Genomic DNA, 22,671 nt, shown 5'->3' with positions numbered 1-22,671 from the left:
ATCTTGTTTTTTTAAATTTTTTATGTTCTTGTTTGTGTTTATTTTTTTATAATATTTATATTTTTTCAGTTACAATTGTGATGCTTTTTGATTTTACACAAACAATAAGTTTCTTTATTATTGTTGTCATTGTTATGATTTTACAGCATTTATGAGGGACAGCACTGATTGAATTGAATAGATATGGTGAAAAAATATCTACTATACTGATGAAAAGTGAAATAAATACTATAGTCTTGATGTGAATCCTTGTTCAAGAAGCTCTATCTTTCCAGCAATCCTGTAGCTATTCCTGCAGGTTCTTCCTGTTGTCAAGTTCATATTATCACTAGTATTATAAACATTAATTAATTGCTTTGTGTTTTTGAAATAAAATAATTCATTACACACTTGATATATGCAAGATTAATACCTTCTCTTAGCTGGAAACCTCCACTAAGTATTGCAGTTTGACATAGGCGGCGGCAGGATTTGAGGAGCAGTCGGGCAAAGAATGGCGCGCGAAGCGCGCCGCGATTTTGGCCACACCCACTTTTCCCCACGTATTTTGGGCGTATACTCAACGCACTCATACAATATGATATAGCATAAAAATGAGCCTAAAAGGCCCCCTATCTTATCTGTAAAGCTCTATCCAACCTGTAAAATGCTAGCTAGTCCTGGTCCTCCTGGAAGGCTTGTTGACAAAGGAAAGCAGAAAAGACTGTCTCTTGCTAGCCATGGTAATTATTTATGACTAAAATGATGTCATTAATTAAATTTTCGTTTCCGGCCAAAATTTTTGGTCGGGCATTGCCCGTCCATGCCCAACCCTGCCGCCGCCTATGCAGTTTGATTCCAACCATAGCTAGCCTAGCTACGTAAAAGATTACTTGCTGTTCCCAGTTCTGAGATCTGAGCATGCGCGACCACACCCAAATTTTTGGAGCACATGCTTCTTTATTTAATTAACAAAATGGCGGCATGAGGTAAGCTGGTGCGATCCAACAGTCACAGTATCACTTTTTCCTTTCTTGGAGAATGATTCTAGGGAACAAGGACCTGCGCATACCCTGTTGGAGTAGAATGGTGTAAGAATTAGCCTTCTATCACCAGGTAAGATTGATATATTGACCGACAACTGGATTGACAGGACTTTCCTGATGATGATGATGATGATGATGAAGATGAAAAAAGGTGGCTGAACAAAACGGCCGGTTTGCAGATTTTTTATTTTTCTCCCAGAAAAGGTCTAGAGCCACGCTATGGGTACCATTGGAGTCCTCTGGTCAAGATAAGGTCCTCTAAGAAGTCTGGTAAGCAAAGGAGCTCGTTTTCCTGGTATAGCAAGGCTGCAAAAGTCATGGCAGCCATTTTGTTTGGGGGTGAATCCTACTTAGTAACGCTACCGCGTTACTAATAACGCTACCGCGTTACTAATAGTACAGGGACTTTTATCCGATTTTGGAGCAACTTCAAAAATTTCGTAAAAAATCTAATTTTTATTGGAATTAGCTTAAACTTTCTATGCAACATAAGAACATGTATATGCATCAGAAAATACTATAAAAATGGAGAATTTTCTACTTTTCAATTTTGGCGAAATTTGGCCTGAGATTGGCCAAATTTTGAAGCAACTTAATCAACTCTTAAGTAGTGAAGTATATACTGTGCATGTACATGTATGGAGTATACCTCTGGTGAGATGTAGTCTGGGGTACCACAAAATGTTCCTGTTTTATTTGGTGCAAACACTCCTTCCTTGCACATGCCAAAATCAGCTAACTTAGCATGACCATCGCAATCCAGTAACACATTATCAAGTTTTAAATCTCTAGAATAATTTTAGTAAAAAAACATACATAAATAAAAGCAAGGCATGAAATTTTGCTAAAACTCAATTACAAATTTTGAACTAGAAAGTAATGTTATTATGACTATATAGTCCATGCTTTAATTTTCTCTCTAAATTGGCTCCAAAAATACCCACTGATTGATCCCCTTATACTATACCATTATGTAGCAATAACAATTTTTTGAATATCTTTATGGCAAAATAAAAAGGCGGGCCATATTCACCTGTATATAATTCCTTTGCTGTGTAGAAATTGGAGGGCACAGATGATTTCAGCTGCATAAAAACGGGCACGAGGCAATTTGAATTTATGCGAGACTTGAATGTGGAACATGAGATCGCCACCATTGAGGTACTCCATCACAAAGAAGAGATGACTCTAAAGAAGAGAAAAGAAAGAGAGAGAGAGGAAGGAGGAAATACAAGAAAAGAGAAGTGATGATTTTATATAAGCAGCAAGGCTAGCAAGCATCAAAACCTAATCTCTCTCTCTCTCTCTCTCTCTTCTTCTTCTTACTGGAGTTTGAAATGAGCACAAAAGATGAGTCAGGAAAGGATGACTGGATCCTAACGCTAATATCCTTTTCTCCACAAAAGTGCTCTCCACGTCGTTGTCCTCTAGTACAACGTCTTTCTTGAGAGCTTTAATGGCAAAATAGGACTCGTTTCCCTTCGACAACTTAGCAAGAAGTACCTAAAGGATTTAAGCACAAGATTGTCATATGACAGTGATGTCATTAATAATTTGATCACCTTTCCAAAGCTTCCTTTCCCGAGGACTTTGATTAATTGAAAGTCACTCAGTTTGTAAGAAGGTTTGGCTGGTTTGTGAGGGACAGGAGGAGGGGGAGCTCGTCCAGCTGCTCCGTTACCTAAATGAAATAAATATAAACTCTCTCTTCTCCACCAGCTGTCATATATATATCTCTCTCTTTTTTCTCTCTCTCCCTCTTTTTTCTCTCTCTCTCTCTTTTTTCTCTCTCTCTCTCTCTCTCACCTTTTCTTGATGGAACCGTTGGCTTGATCATATCTATACAAACAATAAATTTCAAATATTCCACCAGAAGTTCTTTCTCTCTCCATACCTTGTGTCACATCCATGTAAATCTCGTGGTCATCAGGTATTGCTGCCAGTGGAGGCTTAGGAGCTGCTCCTCCTATAGCACCTGCTCCTCCTTTAGGACTAACAACTGACCCTGCACTACTACTACTTGACTAAAAGGGAAAAGAGAGAGAGGGGGGTAGAACAGAGCAGGGAGGATAAATTAACTGTTTGTTCTAGGGGAAACTGACCAGCCTCTTCTTTTTAACCTCGTCCACGTCCTTGAGTGCTTCAGCCATTAGTCTCTCATTCACTCCACAGAGGTTAGGTATGTTGGGCTGGCAACGACTGTGGCAATTGACTCCACACACTGCCATAAAATAAATAAACAAACAAATAAATAAATAATATATCATATACCAACCCCTATACACAATATAAGAGGCTCTTGAAACACATTCTGTACATGTAGAAACGTCTAGTGGATATTCCTTACTCCTCTATAATGAAAGTCTAGTATATGCTGGTGACAAAAACACCTTATGTCACAGAGTGGCTTGGGAAATACACATACAAGATAGGGAGCACCTAATTGGTACACAAGAGGAGGAGGATAGCTACACAAGCAATACTGAAGTACACAACCAAACTGAAAAAGAGATAAAAGGAGATAGTGACTCCATCTTCCTGTTCAGAGGGAAGGATCAGGAAGGGAGGGTGGGAGTGAATGAGATTTGAGCAAGTAAACAGACTATTAGCTACTATGAAATTGGTTTAATGAGTGTGGTATAGTGACCGACTAATTTCTGTAGGAATTTTATTTTTAAATAAAAAAGGAGTCAACGCTTTAACTAATCAAATTATAAAACATGTGTTGATATACTTAATAGGACAGACTGAACACGATTGAATATACATGTATGTTGTGTAGGAGAACTTGAACACATTCTTTGATCCTGATTTATCATTATTATTATTATTACTATTATTATTATTACTATTATTATTATTATTATTATTATTATTATTATTATCTTACCGCCACATTTTACTCCTTGCCTAAACAACCCCCGCATTAGTTGGCCGCAATGATCACAGAAAGTCGGACGTAAAAATGAGTGAGGTTTGAAACGATGTGGCATATCAATCTTGAACCTTTCTTTAAGATTCTAAAGAGAGAAAGGAACTCATTGTGATGGATTAGGAATTAAAATGTTACTATAATATTATATGGCAGCTAAAAGTATCAGGAAGGAAGAGAGAGACAGGTATTGTACATTATGCAAAGTACATCAACAAACAATTAAACAGAAAATACAGAAAGTTCAGCATCAAGTAGATAATGGTGTATGTAATTATGTATGTATGTACAGTGTAGCCTCTATATAATGGACACTTTGGTACAAGAAAGTGTCTCTGTTATACAGAGGTGTCCTTTATGTGGAGGTTATTTTATACAGTAAGGAATGTAATTGGTACACTAGGTGCTGTCCGTTAAATGGAGGTGTATGCTATAGAGAGTGTCCATTAAGAGAGGCTATACTGTATCCATCTACATGACATGACATACCTTGGAGAGTGTAGCGTGTACTGTAGCTCCAGTGCAGTTGGCAATGATTGATTCAACACATTTCACATGTGAAGTATAAGCGCATACTAGAGAATATAAAACAACAAATAAATTAAAGTTAAGTAATCATTGCTGCAATACCTTGACACTGAAACCCTGGCTTTGTAAATCCCCTGGAAGACAAGAGCAAAATAAAGTTTAAAGAAGACAAAACTGATACACTCATTTATGTATTTAAAAATGAGAGAAAGAGAGCCACACATTTAATTCAAATAAATATAAACACATACCACAAGAACTCATGACAGTAAGAGCAATACACCGGCTGCCTGAAGAACTTCTTCACAAACCGATGTCCCTTCCTTTCACAAACTGACAATTGCCTCAGGTGAATGGCATTACGTCTCCCACGAAGAGCTGTTGCATTCTTTGGCAAAGACTCTAAATGCTCCGGAGTTCTGTCAGCAGGACAGTCTACAAGAAGTACATGTAATGTAAGCATAGCTACATGTAAATGTACATGTAATAAGGAGACCATTAGTGGTCTGCCAGTACAATGTGACACAATAGCTTCATAGTAGATAATATTTAGTGTTCATAGCATGCAGTTATCATAATCCAATGTACAACTAGTATTCCTGCATAACTGAGTCACGTCACCCATTAATTATCATCATTATTATTATATTATTATTACTATAAACAATAATTTGACAGATATTGTGCCATTATCATTCCATTGTTATTAATTTCAATATTATTATTAGTATAATTGAAAGTAATTCAAAGCATTCACAAAGTTTTCAGTAACTACAACCTACTTGACAAACACACGCAAATACATGTACAAACATGTATACATGTACATGTAAACACAATGGCTATACAGGTACACATGAATTTGTAAGGGTCTCTCCATCATATTGTGTACAATTAAGAGTATTTACTATTATACTATAATAATAATGATTAGTGACATTATTATGTAAGTGATACTACACCTGTGATCATTAAGATAAGAATGAAAGGATACTAGCAACTGATGACATACAAGCTGAATGAGAGAGAGAGAGAGAGAGAGTTGGGGAGAGAGAGAAGGAGAGAGAAAGGGAAAGGAGAAGACACAAATTGCCCACACAAATTGATAAATTGTACGTACATGTACATGTAGGGCCTACCCTACACCTTTCTCTCTATTCTCTTATTTCAGAAACAAATTAATGCAACATAAAATTGACATCATACGTACTCCACCTGAGAATGAAGCAATTTTAAATTTAAATGTAAAAACTAGTAAACTACAGCTGCTCCAATAAGGAGATCTCAGTTATACAATACTAGTACTATATAGGGACGACTGAGTGAACATCTGAGAGGTTCATTACACTGGAATGTAGAGGGAGTGACAGAAAATACATTACCCTGTATGTATACAAACTACAATGGCTTCCAAGAACACCTACTCCCCTCTATAGCTGCTATAACCATTAATGGCTGTCTGCCTGTATGTACAAGGACATGGGTCATGTACAACAGGAATTAACAAGGATATAGAATGGGAGTTCTATAGTGCCAGATAAGACTAAAGTAAGTAAATCACACTGCAGGTGCGGCAATCACACATATTCATGTGAAAAACAATATATAAATTATTTCATGTATGTATACCTGATGTTTGTCCATACAGTTTAACCTGTAGTATGAGTTTCCCTTTGGGTCTTAGATCCAGCTGCAAGGAAAGAAGGAGAGAGAGAGAGAGAGAGAGAGAGAGAGAGAGAGAGAGAGAGAGAGAGAGAGAGAGAGAGAGAGAGGTGGTAAGAGCTGTCAAATACTTGTACATTAGCAGCTGCTAATTGATAATTAATAAAGTCATGGTCCCACAATAGCAAAAGGATTTATTTTGACACCATGTATAAAAACAACACACATCATCACTTGTCCAGGAAGGTCCGAAGAGCAAGGGTTACCATAAGAAGAATTATTATTACAAATATATTATATCAATACTCCCTCCCTTGCTCCCTACTTGACCTTCCTTTTGCTACTTTACCTTTTTTGAATCAATTTAATAAGCTTAGTGCTTTTTACTTCTCCTAATTTTTACTACTTAATATACGTACTCCTGATATAGGAGGGACCACTCATAGTAAGTGATGTGTACTATACAACCAAAACCACACACATCAACAAGTAAATGCCATAGTTACTAATAAAGATTCAAGACAAAACACAATAATACGAGAGGGAAGTAGCAGCTGCAGCTACTATAACATGCTTTACAGCCAAATCGTATTATATAACTTAGATTGTGTAACTAAAAATAAGCTAGATAGCTATATAGCAATAAGAGGTAGCCTGTAGGTTATATCAAGAATAGATAATCCATTCTTAGTCATACATGTATGTACCAAAGATACTGCAATATAAGGCTGCTCTACAGCATATAATATACAGTAGATCTTCACTCACTGCTAGATTGATAGCACTTGATGGATCAGGCTCCTCCTTACATATTGAGGAAAGCTCCTCAGTCTCCACAACCATCTCAGCTATCTTTGTCTCAGGGGAAGCTCTATCCATCACTTCAACCTAAAGAGACAATTATATAGAGATAAGCAAGCAAAGAAAGAGAGAGGGAGAGAGCTAGCAACTTTCAATGTCATTTCATCATCATAATAAGTAAATCTCACATTCTGTGTATTTATTTATTTGTTTATTATTTACCATCATCCTCCTACCAGTCACAAGGTGAGAGTCAAAGCATTTCCCCCATTCAGGATAAAAGGTTTTCTTCTTTTGGACTAACACAGGACCTTGTGGCGACTGCTCCGTCTCTTTGATGCTCACCGCCGCAAAAGTGTCTACCCTAGCTACTCCAGGGGCAGGAGCTACTTCTGCCTTGAGTAATTTTAAGCGGAGAAAGGCTGACATTCTTGGAGACGCTAGACTTGTGTATTATACAACAGAAACGAGCTCTCCTACTGCCCTTTTATCAAGGCGCATACAAAACTCGCTTTTCAGCAAAAAAAAAAAAGCAGCAATCCAGCCACACCCATCATTAATTATTATTAGAGCTAATCATTATTCATAGTTAGTTATTAAATAAAGTTATAAATTATCATAGTAGCCAAAAAAGTACAAAATTTTACACACAAACACACAGCGCCACAAATTATAGAAATACACAGAGTCCACATATCGTATGAGGAATTTCTTCTACATTGGAGGAGGAGGAGGAGGAGGAGGGGGAGGTGGTGGGGGAGGAGGTGGTGGAGGGGGAGGTGGAGCACCTGTAATTAAACAATAATAATTTATTATGAAAGAAGGCAAAAACAGTAACAAACAACAAACAAGGGCCAAGGGAAGATAAACAGAAATTAAAAGATAGGCATAACTACAGATAAACTAGAACAAAACAAGATACACATACCCCCAGGTGGAGGAGGGTCAGGAGGGGGTGGTGGGCCACTGTCCCCTCCACTGGAAGGAGGAGGGGGTCCTTCTGATGGTTTCTCTTCACTCGTTGGAGCAGCTGGAGCATCCTGTTGCTCCTCTTTAGCTGTGAGATCAGCTCTAAAGAATATCCTCGCACTCAACAATGAATAGTCTAACAGATCAAATTCCTAGGGAGAAAGAAAGAGAGAGAGGGGAAAGTCGTAGAGAGAACCTACCCTGACTCACCCTCATGTAAGCTTCAAGTCTTTTCTGTGACAGCTGCATCGTCTGCTGTAACTTTTCATCTCCTTTACCTCTAACACTGGACTGGGCCAACTCACGCTAAAAAAAGGATTGTAGAAAAAAATTGAAATTTAAAAGAACAAAAACAGCTGCTATGTACATAAAACCAATTACACGCAGCAATAGATTACATTTACATTACAAAATGGCTGCCTTGAGGAATGTTATATCTTGTTAAAATTGAATTTATCAGTTTCATTACACGTACATAAGGAGACATAACAGTGTCACTGTCACAGACAGCCATTAATTGAAGGTTAAGTTATTAAATTAATTTGTTTGAGTATAGTACAACAAATACAATAATAATAATAATAAATAATAATAATAAATAATAATAATAAATAATAATAATAAATAATAATACTAATAATAATAATAAATAATAATAATAAATAATAATACTAATAATAATAATAAATAATAATAATAAATAATAATACTAATAATAATAATAAATAATAATAATAAATAATAATACTAATAATAATAATAAATAATAATAAATAATAATAATAATAATAATAATAATAATAATTAATGACATACCATTTCTGTCCTATATTTAAGTTTGACAGAGTCAAACCAGTGCAATGAATCAAATGCATGATACTGATCGACCAGCTTCAATATATAAGCCACACCTACAGACACGCCCCCACATAATTAAATACTGATATTATTATAATTACTGCCATACCCATAGCAAAACCATCATCAGTAAAGGCAGAACCTTTGGCATTTTTCCGATTCATTTTATCCTTCGCTTGAATAATGTACTCAACATAATTGAGGGTCTGAGAGAGAGAGAGAGAGAGAGAGAGAGAGAAAGAACATAACAAGGATGAAGGGAAGAAGGATCCATTATTAGTGAGCTCACCAGTGGCGGAACTATCATGTAAAAGTTTTGCAAATGTCGATTCTTTGGATCTCGAAAAACAGATGAAAACACATCAACAAGTAGCTAAAAGAAAGTAGAAAAAATAAATAAAATTTATCACATGTATACACATGTACGTGCATTTATACAAGCAAGAATAGTTCACAGTGGAAGATAATAATCATTAATTTTATAATATTTTTAGATTTAAACTGGCCAGTGAAAACAAACAAACAGACAAGGTAGATATGCATAAGTTCAAGAGGAGGAATTACCCTCTACCAATAACAGAGACCATGATTAACATACCAGCCATACTTCAAAGGGATCATTATTAATAAGACCATTAAAATGATTATTTGGGAGTATAAATATATGAGTTTGTTTATAGACACACTATCAATGATTCTGACAGCTATTGGTACAAAGGTACGTGAGTGTGTTTGCAATTTTAATCACTTCATTAGTGTAACAGTGAAATTGTAATTCACACAAACAGTCGGTCATGAATCTCATGATACCAGACTGTCCAGACATCATTTTGGAGAGAACAGCATACATTAACAAAACAGCAAGTCAAAAAGGATACAGTCAAATAGTTAGTCCCCTACCTTACTCTGTCCCTCGTGACTATGAACTATACATCATGTACATGGTCTCAGGCCAAATTTCATCAAAATTGAAAAGGTGAGAATTCTGTATTTTTATTACATTTTCTGATACATATACATGTACTTATGTTATGTAGAAAGTTTGAGCTGATTCCAATCAAATCTGGATTTTTTATGAATTTTTAAAGTTGTTCCAAAATCGGCTCAAAGTCCCTGTACTATAGTACAGGGACTTTGGCCAAATTTTGCCAAAAATGAAAAGGTGAGAATTCTGCATTTTTATTACATTTTCTGATACATATACATGTCCTTATGTTATGTAGAAAGTTTGAGCTGATTCCAATCAAACCTGAATTTTTTATGAATTTTTAAAGTTGTTCCAAAATCGGCTCAAAGTCCCTGTACTATAGTACAGGGACTTTGGCTAAATTTCGCCAAAAATGAAAAGGTAAGAATTCTGCATTTTAATCATATTTTCTGATGCATATACATGTTCTTATGTTGTGTAGAAAGTTTGAGCTGATTCCAATAAATATTGAATGAATTAATACGAAACTAGTCCACTTAGTACCTTGAAATATTCAGTCCCCTCTGCAAAATTCCTTGCTAAATTACCAATGACATCATCTAGAATCCTAAAGAAAGAGAAAAAAAAGAGAGAGAAGAAATTGATGAACAATACATGAAAAGGATGATTATAGTCACTTTGCTGAAGTTTTGATGTCTTGAGAGACTTGAGTGTCTTTGCTAAGATCGTCGAAAATGACAATATCTTCCAAGTCAGGGATAAACCGGATGGCAGAGCTACAGCAATGGAGACCCCCTGACCTGATCATCCTGATGTACCCCATTGCATTCCCTTAAAAGAAAGAGAATAAAGATAAGGTTATGTGTACATGGACATATTTCTCTGGCACAAGAGTTAGTTATAAATAATAATAATTATGTTAGTGCAATACCTAATTGAATAATTAGAGTCCTAAACTGATCAAGGTAGCTGAGTCCTTCCTGATTCAAGCCTAGCTTACGTATAACACGATTGAAGTGCTCCGCCCGTGAGAAAGGATACTACGAGAAAACCACACCCCTAAACACACGCCCATATAAAGAATTAATTTACTTTCTGATCAACTTCTGGGTCAAACTGATGCTCCCTGTAATACCGTATTTCCTTATTTAGAAAAAACGTAATAAATATAAATAAATATATAAATGATATGTACTTTCAATAAACGTGCTTTGATGTGTTCATCATACATAAACTGAGAGAAAATATAAAATTTCTTTCTAAGATATTGATAGGTGAAGTTAACCTAAGTGTACACAAAATGAAGAGCTTTTATTCCAGCTGCTCATTTCAAACTTACCGTAGTGTTCATGATACCCGTGCCATGAGTCCTAATGGAGTTTGCTATGTGCTGTATGTTAATTGTGTTTAAATGTTTGTTGTTGGAGCTTCTCTGTACAAAAATCTAAAAGAAAAAAAACAATATACATGTACTGCTTGAATGTGCAAAAAAAAAAGAAAAAAAAAGAACTGCCCCCTGTGAGGCTCGAACTCACGACCTTCAGATTATGAGACTGACGCGCTATCCAACTGCGCCAAGGAGGCGTTCACAGCCATTTTAACTGCTCTTCTAAATTTTAAAACTACTAACCTGATTGTTCAAATTGTAGCAATAGCCAGAGACAAAGAGATGTATGTTTCTCATTATTTCAAGCACATCCAGTCCCTGCTCCAGTGTAGCGCTAGGGAGGTGAGGCTCAAGCATCACAAGGCCATACTTCTGCTCTGCAAGTTTTCTCATGTCACCATAAGTCTTCCAGTCAGAGAGAGAGACGGTGTTCAGCTCGTAAAATGTCAGATCAAGGTAATTGGTCACATAAGCTAAAGGAGCAAAAAAGTACCTGAAAGAATATAACACATAAAATTTTTTCAAACCTTTAAAGTCAATCATTCTGTCAAAAAACCTAACAGGCTTTATACAGAGAAGGTGCTTCAGATCTCTGACTCCGCCCACCTAAAACAATAAAATAGCGACAAAACAGGAACGGAACGGACTGACTTTGAAAGGATTCCTGTCGTCCAGTTTAAGGTGAAGATGAATACTAAGCCTGAGGTCCTCCTCTACAGCTTTACATAAAGGATCAAGAATTTTCTGTTTCATAAAAATAAAATAAATAAAATAGCTTCTTTCCTACAGTACATGTACATGTACCTCTTTCAAATGACCATATATGTCATCCTCAAATATCGTGAGGAGCTGGTCCTTCGACTCAAGATGGCGGCACCACTTGATGATTGGTACTGAATCGCTCATCGTGGAAAACATGTACTACATGTAGAGAGAGAGAGAGAGGAGGAATGTAAAGGTAAATGGAGAGAGACGACTTAGAGTCTTCCTACATGTAAGCGATGAGCTTCTGACGGATTGTGAAAAATATAAGTGAAGTATAAAGGAACTATAGCTTCCTGTAAATAAATAAATAAATAGCAAGTTGCAGCTGGATACTATTCTTACTTTGTGCCAATAAAGAAAAGAGCAGTCACAGGCTTGCTGTATTCTGGGAAAGAGAGGGAAAGATAATGTTTAATAGCAGCTGGTTAGACTCTACTTCATTTGAAGTTCTGAAATTGCGTCAAGTTTCCTCAAGAGGCCAACGAATTTTTCATCTTCTCTTAAAAACTGCCTCTACAAAATCAAAAAAATGATATACATGTACATGTCAAAAAAAAGGAAAAATATTAAACCAAATTTTAATATAATGATTATACAAAATGTCACACCTGCAATGCAAAGAAAGGATAGACTATCTTTGAGACGAGCCTCCTCTCTTTAGTGGCTGTGAGTAGAATAATAGTAAATAACCAAATGAAACTAATTGAGTTACATGTACATGTACAGAGGGACTGACCGGGGCCGTTTATGACCATTTTCATAAGGGACAGAGCTGCCAGTACATCCTATGAGAAAGAAGATAACTAATTACTGCATTCCATCAGTAGGGGCATCCCCTAGCTCAGTATAGTGATGCTACATAATGATTGAATATCTTTTATAACTTACCAGAGATCTCTCAGAATATTTCTTTTGCTGAGTATCTTGAACAGTTTTCTACAAAAAATGAAGACATTAACGTCAAGAGGAGGTGGAGAGAGAGAATAGAGAACTTACCGTCATTCTCTCCAGGGCATCAAGTATCAAGATCTCATATTCATTAACAGAGAGTGAGATATACTCTATCATCTTTAGTGAGGATCGGTGATACGTGGCTTGTATCGACTTCAATAACTCGGCCATACGACAGACGGCAAGTACACCTGACTTGGTCATAGGACGACGGAGCACATAATGAAGGTTCAACAAAGTTCCCATGAAGTTACTAATAGTGAAAGCCATTAGCATCCCCTGGAGAGAAAGAGGGAGAGTAAAAAAATCAAGTTTTTGAGTTTTAAAAAAGTTAATAATTACTTCAATGAGTAGGGCAGCCTCTTGAGTGATTGCAGCTGCCAAATGTTTAGCTGGTAATTCTGACTCCATTTTGATCATCCAACTGGACACAGAGACATAAAACTGATGAGCCATCCTTAAAAAATAAAATAATAATAATAATAATAATAATAATAATAATAATAATACCTTGTTATATTTTGTCCAGATGAAGTCAGCCATTGGTCCCTTGCATTCTCAACAGCTGCTACTGATTTCTTATCCAATATCCTTGGCATGTACTCTAAATTATAACGAAGGAAGTCAGTATGGAAGAACAGCAGGTTTCCAACAACATGGATAGCTGGAATCTAGAGAGAGAGAGAGGGGAGGATACAGTGATTGATTACATGATGGAAGGAGAGCCCATACTTTCTTGTACCAGTCCCAGACTAGTTTGGCTAGTTTCTTTTCTTGTACATTAAACAGCCGATGATGAAACACCAATAGGCCACAGAGACCCATTACTTGCTGCCTTGAATCCTTCTCTCTTGACTCAACTACAAGTACATGTACAGTAAAGAGAGTGATACTATTATAATTATTACATGTACATGTACATGTATATACATGTATGCAATGGAAGCACATAATGTTACCTAATCTTAAGTCAATGTGTTGATACATCTCTCCCATGCAGTATAAAAACTCGCCATGAAGCTGCTGATTCTGAGTAACATCGATATCAAATATCTGTTGTACACAAGTCTGGGAAGAAAAACAATAACGTACAATTATTATTTATAATAAAATACAGTACATGCACATGTGTAGTTGTGTGCTACTTTTAGCGAAATTTACTTTGAATATCATTCCATCCATCAGTTTCCCTTCAATGGTTCCGAGTAACTTCTCCAATTGTCTTAGCTTTGGTTCTTCGATGTCGTATTCCTGTGGCGCTCCTCGTATCGACGTTAAAACTCTAAAAAGAAAAATAAACACCTTCTCTCTCTCTGTTCTCTTGTTCCTCTGGCTTCATTCCTTACCTCTTGTACAAGGTCCAGTGATCCCTAAGTACCACATTATGATCAAATATGCTGTCCAGGGTTATCAGTATTGCCAGGGCGTCAGCTAAATGTTCAAAGACAGTCTAGAGAGAGGAGAGAGAGAGGGGGAGAGGGAGATGGGTAGATAGATTTATACATAAAAAACACTAACTTGAAGATGAATGCCAGTAGCATTGATGACTTTCATGGTACTTCAGAGAGAGAGAAAGAGGGGGGAGGGGAGAGAGAGAGAGTTAAACATGTAAATGTACACACTACATTATGTCTCATGTACTTTTCAGCACTATAAAGTGATGCTAGTTGTAATATTATATCTCTCACTAAAACATTAATCCGGTTGATAAAAAGTGTTAAATCCTAAATTAAAGATAAAAAAATATTTAGGCAAGCCATTAAAAATACAATGGCCAAGCAATTAAAATTATAAAAGAGAAGAGACCAGACCTGAAGCATCGCTATGCTATGGCCAATCATTAGCTGGCTCTCCCCATCTTGTTCTCCTAAATCTTCCTTCCCTATAAAGAGAAAGAGCATCCCCTCTCTCTCTCCCTCTCTCCTCCATACCTCCTTCTCCATACATCAGCAGTGGAATATAAAACTTGGTCACAGCCTGTGACATTAAAAAATACATATAGCAGGTGGTGATTTTAGAGGAATAAAATTTTAGCAAAATGGCATATTTTTTAACAAATTTTATTTGGCAAATATGTATAATTGTACAAAAAGGTAGGTTTTATTTTGGAGTAATTTACTAAACTCCTCTAAAAATTACACAAAGAAGCCATAATGTGCCTCAAACCTTTTGCTTGTGCTCAGTAATCTCAGAGCACAGAGATGAGAAGATCGTGACAACCTTGTTTAGGATCTTGTGATCGGTTCTAATGAGATCCTTCAGTGCTGCAGTTTCGTAAGGAGTCGTCTAAAAATAAAATACAATAATAACATAATTATAATAATCATGTATATACATGTATATATTACCTGTAGTCCGACTGGGTCAAGTGTAAAGTCCCAAAGGTCTCCGAGAGTATCGTCCAGAGCTTCTTCAATCCCGTTCAGCTGCTCTGAGTACTCTTTCAAAAACTGCTCATATTTCTCTAACTCTTTTTGACCAGCTAAATCTGGAGAGAGAGGGGGAGAGGATAGGAGGAGGTGTGGCATAGCCTCCAGTCAAACCTTACCTCTTGTTTTTTCATCATAAGTAAACTCGTCAAAGGCCCAATCACTCTCTCTAGCCGCCATGTTGAAGACCTGGGGCAATATCAATCCCTTTTAATGGCCTTTCTTTCCAAGTTTCAGTTTCTGCAAACTGGATTTGCAGTAAAAGTAGGCGGGACCGTTACTATCACGTGGTATTAGGCGTGGTTGTTATATCATATGACGTAAGAGTAATAGAGGTGTGGCTAGTTAGTTAACTTTGATTAATAATTGGCGGTTATTACCCACGTGCTTCCACCTGTTCAATCAAAAAAATGAACTGGGTAGGTGGAGCAAGGTTAGTTCTTGGTTTTTATCATTATTTCCCAAGTTTTTCTTTTAATAGGACTCGTGTGAGGCATCAAAATGAAAGGAAATTACAAAAAGTGCAATTAGAAATATAAAATCTAACCATTAAATGTCAAATTTTAGGAGTTCTTTGAGAGGAAGCGCCATGCAGTGATAGGGAGAGGAGGAACAGCAAAACGTACCCGCCAGTCCTCTCCCCCAATGGACATTCAGTATAAAAGGATTGTCAGTCAAGACTTGATATCTCTTAGAGCTTTGCGTCAGACTTGCGATGATCATAATATTGAGAATAAAGTTAGTATGACGAAATTATCCTTTATGAATAATAATATTATTTCTCTCATTTAAGGTATAATAATAATGTAATTAGCCCTAGTCCTTAATTAATGGCTGCTTGTTATTATGATACTTTTAGGTTAAAGACAATGGCGCTAGAGTTCCACAAAAGATCACTCTTCCATCATCTAACCAGCAGTCAAACTTCAACCTTGACCTGTCTACCTCCCCAGGCTCCCAGCCCTCTATGCTAGACCTTGGTTCAATCTCCTTTTACGACAATCAACCGAAAGTCTCTACAGCAAAGTTTCCACCTCCAGCTATGGACTTTAAAAATAGACCAACAGCAAAAAATGGACAAAAGTCGTTACATAACTGGAGCTTAAATACAACACTTAATGCAGAGGAGACTTCTGAGTCTTTCCTTGATGAGTCTGTGTTTCATTCACATCAAAGGAAACTTCATCCTCTTTCTCCTCCTATCCCTAAGCAGGAGCTAACATCACAGAATCATTCAATCCTTACTGAGTCAGTATTGCCTATTGGACACAACAGAGTCACGAAACCTCCTCCTCCTCCTCCTAATGATGATTCATTTCTATCTGAGTCCATCTTCCATTCACACGTTAAGCCATCAAAGCCTTTTCATGTTCATACTGGATCTCTCCTAACAGACACTGAGTCTATCTTTCCTGACTATCATTCCTCAAAAAAGCCTATCCTTCAGCATTCTCTAAACAATGACCACACTCTGTTAGCCAATTCAACCTTTCATCCTTATAAAGCAATGCCTCTACAAGCTAATAGTGAAATCCCAATTAAGAAACCTGCCAGATTTCAGTGTGATCTTGATGATAGACGTGACAGGAAGAGAAAGCCTCTAGCTTGCCTAGAGAACAAATCTTCATTTCAATGGGAGGACATCAATTGGTATAACAAGCAGAAACCTGTACTGCATCAACAGGGACAAGGAACAAGACACGATCAAACTGTCTACAAGAAGAAGAGAAAGAGTCCAATTTATGATAGAGAAGTATGTACTTGCATTAGCTATTTGTGTTCATTAATCTGTGTTTAGACTCCTTTCTCAACTGTACAGCAAAAATCATTAGCATCACTCGTGGGCTTGCCTGCTAAAACTGCAAATGATACAATTTTAAAGAAAAACAGGGTAAATTTGGTGCTGGTTAAATTGTGTATTATATATTTTTAAAAGCATACACTTCCATTGTGTTGCAGTCCAGTGTTATCTGATGAAGATCCTGTTGGTATCAGTTCCATGCTAGCCCCAGAAAAACAGGTTATGTAAAATGCATGGAGATACGTGCTTATTTTGTACATTATTTTTAGTCAGTTATTGTGACTCACTCACCCACTCAACAGTTGCTCTGTACTGAAATCCTCTCACAAACAAGTACTGAATCATCTACTGAAGCAACGATGAAGAAACAAGCTCCTCTTTCTCCTTCTCTTCCTGCTCGCACAACTTCAAACGCTTTTGAGAGTATGATGGTCCCTTTTGAGAAACCATTATCTGCTGATACAAGCCTTAATGGAGGTGAATTTGCTAATTACGGTAGGACCCCACAGAGTAGGCATTGGATGGATTTCACTGGTGATTTTAAGCCTGTTAAGAAGACTGAATATTCTACTTGTGATGAAGTAAAAATAGTAAATTAATAGAATATTAATGACATTAGCTTTGTAGGTTGTTGAGCCAGTATTGACTGAAGATTTGAATGAGATAAAAGGTAATACAGGGACTTTTACCCAATTTTGGAGCAACTTTAAAAATTCATAAAAAATCCAAATTCGATCGGAATCAGCTCAAACTTTCTATGCAACATAAAAATATGTATATGTATCAGAAAATATTATAAAAATGGAGAATTCTCTCCTTTTCAATTTTGGCAAAATTCGGCCCGAGACCATGTACTATAGTACAGGAACTTTTACCTGATTTTGGAGCAACTTAAAAATTCATAAAAAATCCAAATTTGATCGGAATCAGCTCAAACTTTCTTTGCAACATAAAAACATGTATATGTATCAGAAAATATTATAAAAATGGAGAATTCTCTCCTTTCAATTTTGGTGAAATTTGACCCGAGACCATGTACTACAGAGACTTTGGCCTGATTTTTATTTATTTATTTATTTAGTATTATTATCATTATTATTATTATTATTAGTTTCTTTTTGTTTCAGACAGCTCAAAGTCTCCTAGTAGCAGTTACAATGAAAGAGAAGAGAAGATGAACTGTTCCAACTTTGATACTTGCATCTCAGAAATAAAAGCTTTAGATTACTCTGAAGTTCAAACTCAAACTGAAGCATGTAATCTCAAATCTTCAGAAACCCAGGTTGATTCTTCCATTCTCAGGACTGCACAGACTCAAACTGAAACAAGCGTTTCTAAATACTCCGAAACTCAGACTGATCCTGTTGCTGATACGTGTTTAGAAACTGGAACCAAACCTGTGATTCAAGAAACATCAGCAACCCAGACTGAACCTGATTCTCTATTTAAAGAAAGCACTGATGATAAATTGATGCCAATAGCTAGGGACATACTCCGTGATTTAAAGCTATTGTATGACAGTATTTCTTCTTCTTCTACCTCAAGCAATAAAGATCTGTCCTTATCTTCACTGCTCACAAAACTAGAGTGTCTTGATGATTTGATAAAGAAGAGGAAGGATGACATTGTTTGGTGTAAACTGATGCTTGAACTGAACAATAAATAAATCAATAAATTATTATTATAAAAACTGCAACGCCCCCACATTTGCAGCAAGCAGCCACACCCTTGCTTCAGGTACGCCCCCTCAAAATACACTTGGGCTGGGGTGGTGTTGGTAAAAGGCTGAAAAAGACGCGGTGCTGGTGTAGCTGGTAGCCTGTTACCTTTTAAACTACCCTTGATTGCTGCTAAGATGTAACTGGAAGAGAAAGTGTCTCCAGGACGAAGCAGCTGTAAGTGACATCCAATGATGCTGAGATCATTTGTCAGCCACACCTCAGACCTAATATGTAAGCTATTGCAGCTCACTCTTAAAGACTAGCCTGTCACATTTAAGCCATGTTGTAAATGCTTAGCTAAGAGCTTTATTGTAATAGATATTGAGTGCGTTTTAGCTTTAAAAGAACAGTTTGAGGGCTAAAAGTCTACCAAAAGGGATAGAATGTAGTTTTAATGGCATTCATGCTGTTATAGTGAGTAAATTCATGATATACTACAAGAGATAACAACTAAATGAATATCAGTATTTCAAACTTGAGTAAAACCCTGTCAATTACTAAAAATTAATAGTATTCATGCTCCTACGAGTGAGACCCTGTAATCAGAGGAGCTTAATTAAAACAATATGCCTTGATATTCAATTGCATGTGTCTGCGAGTCTGTCTCTCTCATTGTGTGGCTGTTAATTAAATCATAAGTCTCCTATGTACACACACACACACACACATACAACACACGGTTGCAGCTGTAAAAATGCAATACCCACTTCTCAGCCTGTTTGCTTTGCCCAGCAATGCATGTCAGCTATTGAGCTATAGCAAATACTGCTTTGTAGTATGAGCTAGACCACCAGAGCCACTTATGCACTACATAATTCAAACATTGCCACCTGTTGGGGTTTAAGATGAGTAGCGCTATAGAAATATTGTGGCACCCAATCTTTGCCAAGTATCAAATCAGGAAGTTGGTAGTTTCTATAAGAAATTAAGTTGTAGCTAGTATCAAAATAACAAGATGTTAATTTCATTGTATTGCTACTATTCTCAGTAATACTGCTATGTACACATATGGGGGCTATGAGAGCTTTAAAACTTGCTTACAGTTTGAGCTCTGAAATATGGTAATGGGTGTTTGTATGTCTTCATGTGTACATGTGTGTGTGTGTGTGTGTGTGAACCAACATGTATTGATGTTTGTGTGTGGTAAGTCCTTTCATCTGCCTCCTAATGTTATTCACTGTCAGCCCAGGCTGAGAGAGATAAGGTCAGAGATTATGAATAATGGTTCAGTATCCAAGATCATATTCCACTATGGGAGAACCTACCCCATGTTTATCAATAGGAAAGGCTACATTCACAGCTCTCCAATTAGATTCAGAGATCCACCGCCAATATAATCCGTATCTAGTTACACCCCGTCTCTAACAGTTCAGTGATAAGTCCTGGTGTTCTGTTACCTCCAGTTAATGGTAAACACCTTCGTATTCTCTACCTTCCAGCTGCTATTCATTTATGTGTATGAATGAAGAGTTAAGAGAGTGTTGAGTAACATTATGAATTGATGAAGAGCGCAATTTTTTAAATGCTTCTTTCACTTTGCAGCTGTTCAACAATGATGTTCGTTTTTTCGTTTCAGTTTGCATTTGTTAATGAATACAGGCTTGTATTGTTTTTGGAAAGTTTTGTCCCATTATAAGCGTGTATCATATCTACTTGTATGTACATTCAGTTTAGCTATATACACAAGAATTTTTAACAATAACAACAAAAGAGAAACACGTGTAGCTAAATACTTCTTTATCATTAAATGTGCTTGCTTGTGTCCTTAATGTATAACCTACTTGAATTCGCCATTAATTTGTGTCTATGTACATGTACATGTACATGTCTTTTTGAGTGCGTAAGGAGCTTGCAGGTGGCACATTTTTAAAAGTATCTGTTGTTTTGAAAAGTGTTATAATAAATTTCTTTACATGAAAAATGATATATACATCATCGCAATACATGTAGAGAGAGAGAGAGAGAGAGAAAGGAAAGTTATTTCAAATTAATTCAGTGATCAATAGAAAGTATTTTATTAATAATAATTTGTATGAGAAATCAAGATAATATTGGTAATAACGTGTTCTTTGTTCTTTAGAGCAGTGAATTTGTTGTATAATAATAATAATAATATAATTTAATAATTCATATATAATAATATATATAATGCATAGAATTCTTGATAATAATAACAATATAATAATCTTGATGTGTCGGTAGTATAACGATAATAATAATAATAATAATAATTTTTGAATCACCAAAGAGCTCCCTGTTTATAAGGTGTATGCGTGCTAGATTACAAATTAACATAATGATAATAATAGACCTGTCAAAAACTTGCATGAGTCCATAATTTTAAAAGACAGACTCCAAAATGAGAGAAAGCTAATGTCTCTTTTAAGGAGAGAGAGAGAAGAAGAGAGGTTCTTAATTATCAAAGAAGACATCAGCCTGAGTCGGAGAGACAGAGACGGGAGAGGTGCAGTCTTCAATGCTGGACACAGAGCTGATCTGAGACGCACGGCGTCTATTGTTGCCTCCTCTTGGTTTACGAGGACGAAAGTGTATCTTGACATGTTTCGAGAGATGGTCAGAGCGAGTGAACTTCTTCCCGCAGATTGTGCACCCGAAAGGTTTGACTCCGGTGTGCTTCCGCTCATGGCGAGCCAACTCGTCCGAACGAGAGAACCTCCACTCGCAACCGGGCCAGTTGCAAGCAAACGGTCTCTCGCCGGTGTGACGACGGAGGTGAGCCTTTAGGTGAGAACTCTTTGAATAGGATTTATCACAACCTGGGTATGTGCAGACGAAAATCCTCGAGCTGCCGTTAGGAGATAAGACAGGCTCTGAGAGAGAAGGAGAGCTAGCAACATCTTCACTATCACCGTCAGACTTTATCTTTTGCTCTTTGATGTCGTCACGGGAGCGCTTACGTCCTTTAGGGACATCGGGACGGGTCTTTCCCCCACCACCTCGTCTACGAGTTGGAACTGGTTGAAGGGCTAGCGGTGATATGGTTGTCTCTGGGTTCTTGACTATGATCGGGGGAGCATCGGTCTCTTGAGATTCTGACTCTGAATCTGTTTGACTGTGAAACATGGAGGGGATGTGTGGCATGGTAGGAGAGATGACATCAACCGACGGAATGTTATCGAGGTCCATACCACGGAGACAATCAACAAAGGTGCTATCGTCAAAGAGAGGTTTCTCATCATTGAGGTCCATGAGAGGAGGCAGATCGAAGAGACCGTCGAATTGTAAGTCGTCTCCGGCCGGAGTAAGAGGAGTATTGGGGGTATAAGGAGGAGCCATGGTAGCCCTGTAAGGGAAGGGAGGGAAGGGATCAAAGGAGCCTGTGTATGATGAGGAGGGGAGTTGTACTGGACGAATTGGAGGAGGACAAGAGGAATACGAGCAAGAAGACGTGACAGCTGGATGCTGTGGCTGGACAACTCCTTGTGTAGTGGTGCTGACTACCACAGTACCTGGAGGAGTAGGGACAGACACAAGATGTGGAGGTTGCTGCGGTCTCTTGTAAGGTTTAACAGTAACTGTCCCATTGGTGTACTGTACAGCCGGTTGCACCGTCAGGGTTGGAAGGCTTCCTGATGAATCGATAAGCATGGAGCAGTGAACGTTTTGGAAAGACATAGGTGAGGGCTCCAGTCTGCAGGCCATTACTTGACGAGGAGGAGGACTGAAAGCTAGCTGTACGGAGGAAGGTGTAGGAGAATTATGAGTCTTGGAGGAAGAGTGACTGAGTTGATCAGTTGCTGGAATAATGGTCCACAAAGAGCAGTTTGGGATTGTAATGGATCCTCTTTTATGGCCTCGAGAAATCCGTAGCTGACCAATCAAATGAAAGCGCGGCAAAAAGTACAAATTATTATTAATTAATAATTATTATCCAGATTATCATGAATATCATT

General features: G+C 37.2%; 4 protein-coding genes and 1 non-coding gene across 5 annotated transcripts in view; 1 reads left to right on the top strand and 4 right to left on the bottom strand.

Moving 5' to 3' along the window:
• The window catches only part of LOC100631608 (protein kinase C delta type-like), a 9,008-nt gene extending 1,527 nt beyond the window's left edge, over positions 1 to 7,481 (bottom strand). The window contains exons 1-14 of the mRNA XM_003384935.3: positions 7,171 to 7,481; positions 6,916 to 7,035; positions 6,115 to 6,175; positions 4,737 to 4,920; positions 4,588 to 4,619; positions 4,447 to 4,532; positions 3,916 to 4,045; positions 3,128 to 3,246; positions 2,920 to 3,049; positions 2,832 to 2,864; positions 2,588 to 2,706; positions 2,352 to 2,528; positions 2,059 to 2,213; positions 1,675 to 1,813 (exon numbers count right to left, since the gene is read on the bottom strand). Of these exons, the coding sequence (XP_003384983.1) occupies positions 1,675 to 1,813; positions 2,059 to 2,213; positions 2,352 to 2,528; positions 2,588 to 2,706; positions 2,832 to 2,864; positions 2,920 to 3,049; positions 3,128 to 3,246; positions 3,916 to 4,045; positions 4,447 to 4,532; positions 4,588 to 4,619; positions 4,737 to 4,920; positions 6,115 to 6,175; positions 6,916 to 7,035; positions 7,171 to 7,377 (1,692 nt within the window). The 5' untranslated portion in view covers positions 7,378 to 7,481. The remainder of the gene's footprint in view (positions 1 to 1,674; positions 1,814 to 2,058; positions 2,214 to 2,351; positions 2,529 to 2,587; positions 2,707 to 2,831; positions 2,865 to 2,919; positions 3,050 to 3,127; positions 3,247 to 3,915; positions 4,046 to 4,446; positions 4,533 to 4,587; positions 4,620 to 4,736; positions 4,921 to 6,114; positions 6,176 to 6,915; positions 7,036 to 7,170) is intronic.
• A 63-nt stretch (positions 7,482 to 7,544) lies between these two features.
• Positions 7,545 to 15,528, bottom strand: LOC100631479 (WASH complex subunit SWIP-like). The gene is made up of 36 exons (XM_019994164.1): positions 15,355 to 15,528; positions 15,155 to 15,294; positions 14,973 to 15,092; positions 14,738 to 14,783; positions 14,618 to 14,688; positions 14,448 to 14,530; positions 14,325 to 14,364; positions 14,153 to 14,256; positions 13,968 to 14,088; positions 13,766 to 13,874; positions 13,539 to 13,666; positions 13,317 to 13,477; positions 13,149 to 13,263; positions 12,852 to 13,085; positions 12,744 to 12,791; positions 12,592 to 12,640; positions 12,464 to 12,519; positions 12,292 to 12,368; positions 12,198 to 12,240; positions 12,083 to 12,148; positions 11,895 to 12,011; positions 11,742 to 11,834; positions 11,618 to 11,696; positions 11,334 to 11,563; positions 11,043 to 11,147; positions 10,899 to 10,988; positions 10,796 to 10,846; positions 10,635 to 10,743; positions 10,381 to 10,534; positions 10,247 to 10,310; positions 9,065 to 9,148; positions 8,885 to 8,981; positions 8,734 to 8,828; positions 8,128 to 8,223; positions 7,877 to 8,069; positions 7,545 to 7,736 (listed from the first exon to the last, which is right to left on the bottom strand). Exons 1-36 carry the CDS (start codon positions 15,413 to 15,415, stop codon positions 7,663 to 7,665), a joined length of 3,603 nt encoding a protein of 1,200 aa, XP_019849723.1. The 5' UTR covers positions 15,416 to 15,528; the 3' UTR covers positions 7,545 to 7,662.
• On the bottom strand, positions 11,214 to 11,287 carry Trnam-cau (transfer RNA methionine (anticodon CAU)). Its single transcript has one exon. It is a non-coding gene; the product is annotated as a tRNA-Met (tRNA).
• A 94-nt stretch (positions 15,529 to 15,622) lies between the features above and the next one.
• Positions 15,623 to 18,720, top strand: LOC109580699 (uncharacterized). Its single transcript, XM_019994162.1, has 9 exons — positions 15,623 to 15,668; positions 15,717 to 15,756; positions 15,803 to 15,973; positions 16,095 to 16,988; positions 17,034 to 17,126; positions 17,172 to 17,255; positions 17,306 to 17,617; positions 17,664 to 17,706; positions 18,164 to 18,720. The coding sequence occupies exons 1-9, from the start codon at positions 15,646 to 15,648 to the stop codon at positions 18,700 to 18,702; spliced, it is 2,199 nt and encodes a 732-aa protein (XP_019849721.1). The 5' UTR covers positions 15,623 to 15,645; the 3' UTR covers positions 18,703 to 18,720.
• A 1,914-nt stretch (positions 18,721 to 20,634) lies between these two features.
• On the bottom strand, positions 20,635 to 22,651 carry LOC100642133 (early growth response protein 1-like). Its single transcript, XM_003384933.2, has one exon. The coding sequence runs from the start codon at positions 22,418 to 22,420 to the stop codon at positions 21,170 to 21,172; it is 1,251 nt and encodes a 416-aa protein (XP_003384981.1). The 5' UTR covers positions 22,421 to 22,651; the 3' UTR covers positions 20,635 to 21,169.
• Between the last annotated feature and the right edge of the window lie 20 nt (positions 22,652 to 22,671).

This window comes from Amphimedon queenslandica, unplaced genomic scaffold, assembly GCF_000090795.2.
Source record: "Amphimedon queenslandica unplaced genomic scaffold, v1.1 AMPQUscaffold_13481, whole genome shotgun sequence".
Classification (NCBI taxonomy): domain Eukaryota; kingdom Metazoa; phylum Porifera; class Demospongiae; order Haplosclerida; family Niphatidae; genus Amphimedon; species Amphimedon queenslandica.
The sequence above is the reverse complement of the archived record's forward strand: the minus strand, read 5'-3'. Positions and strand labels throughout refer to the sequence as shown.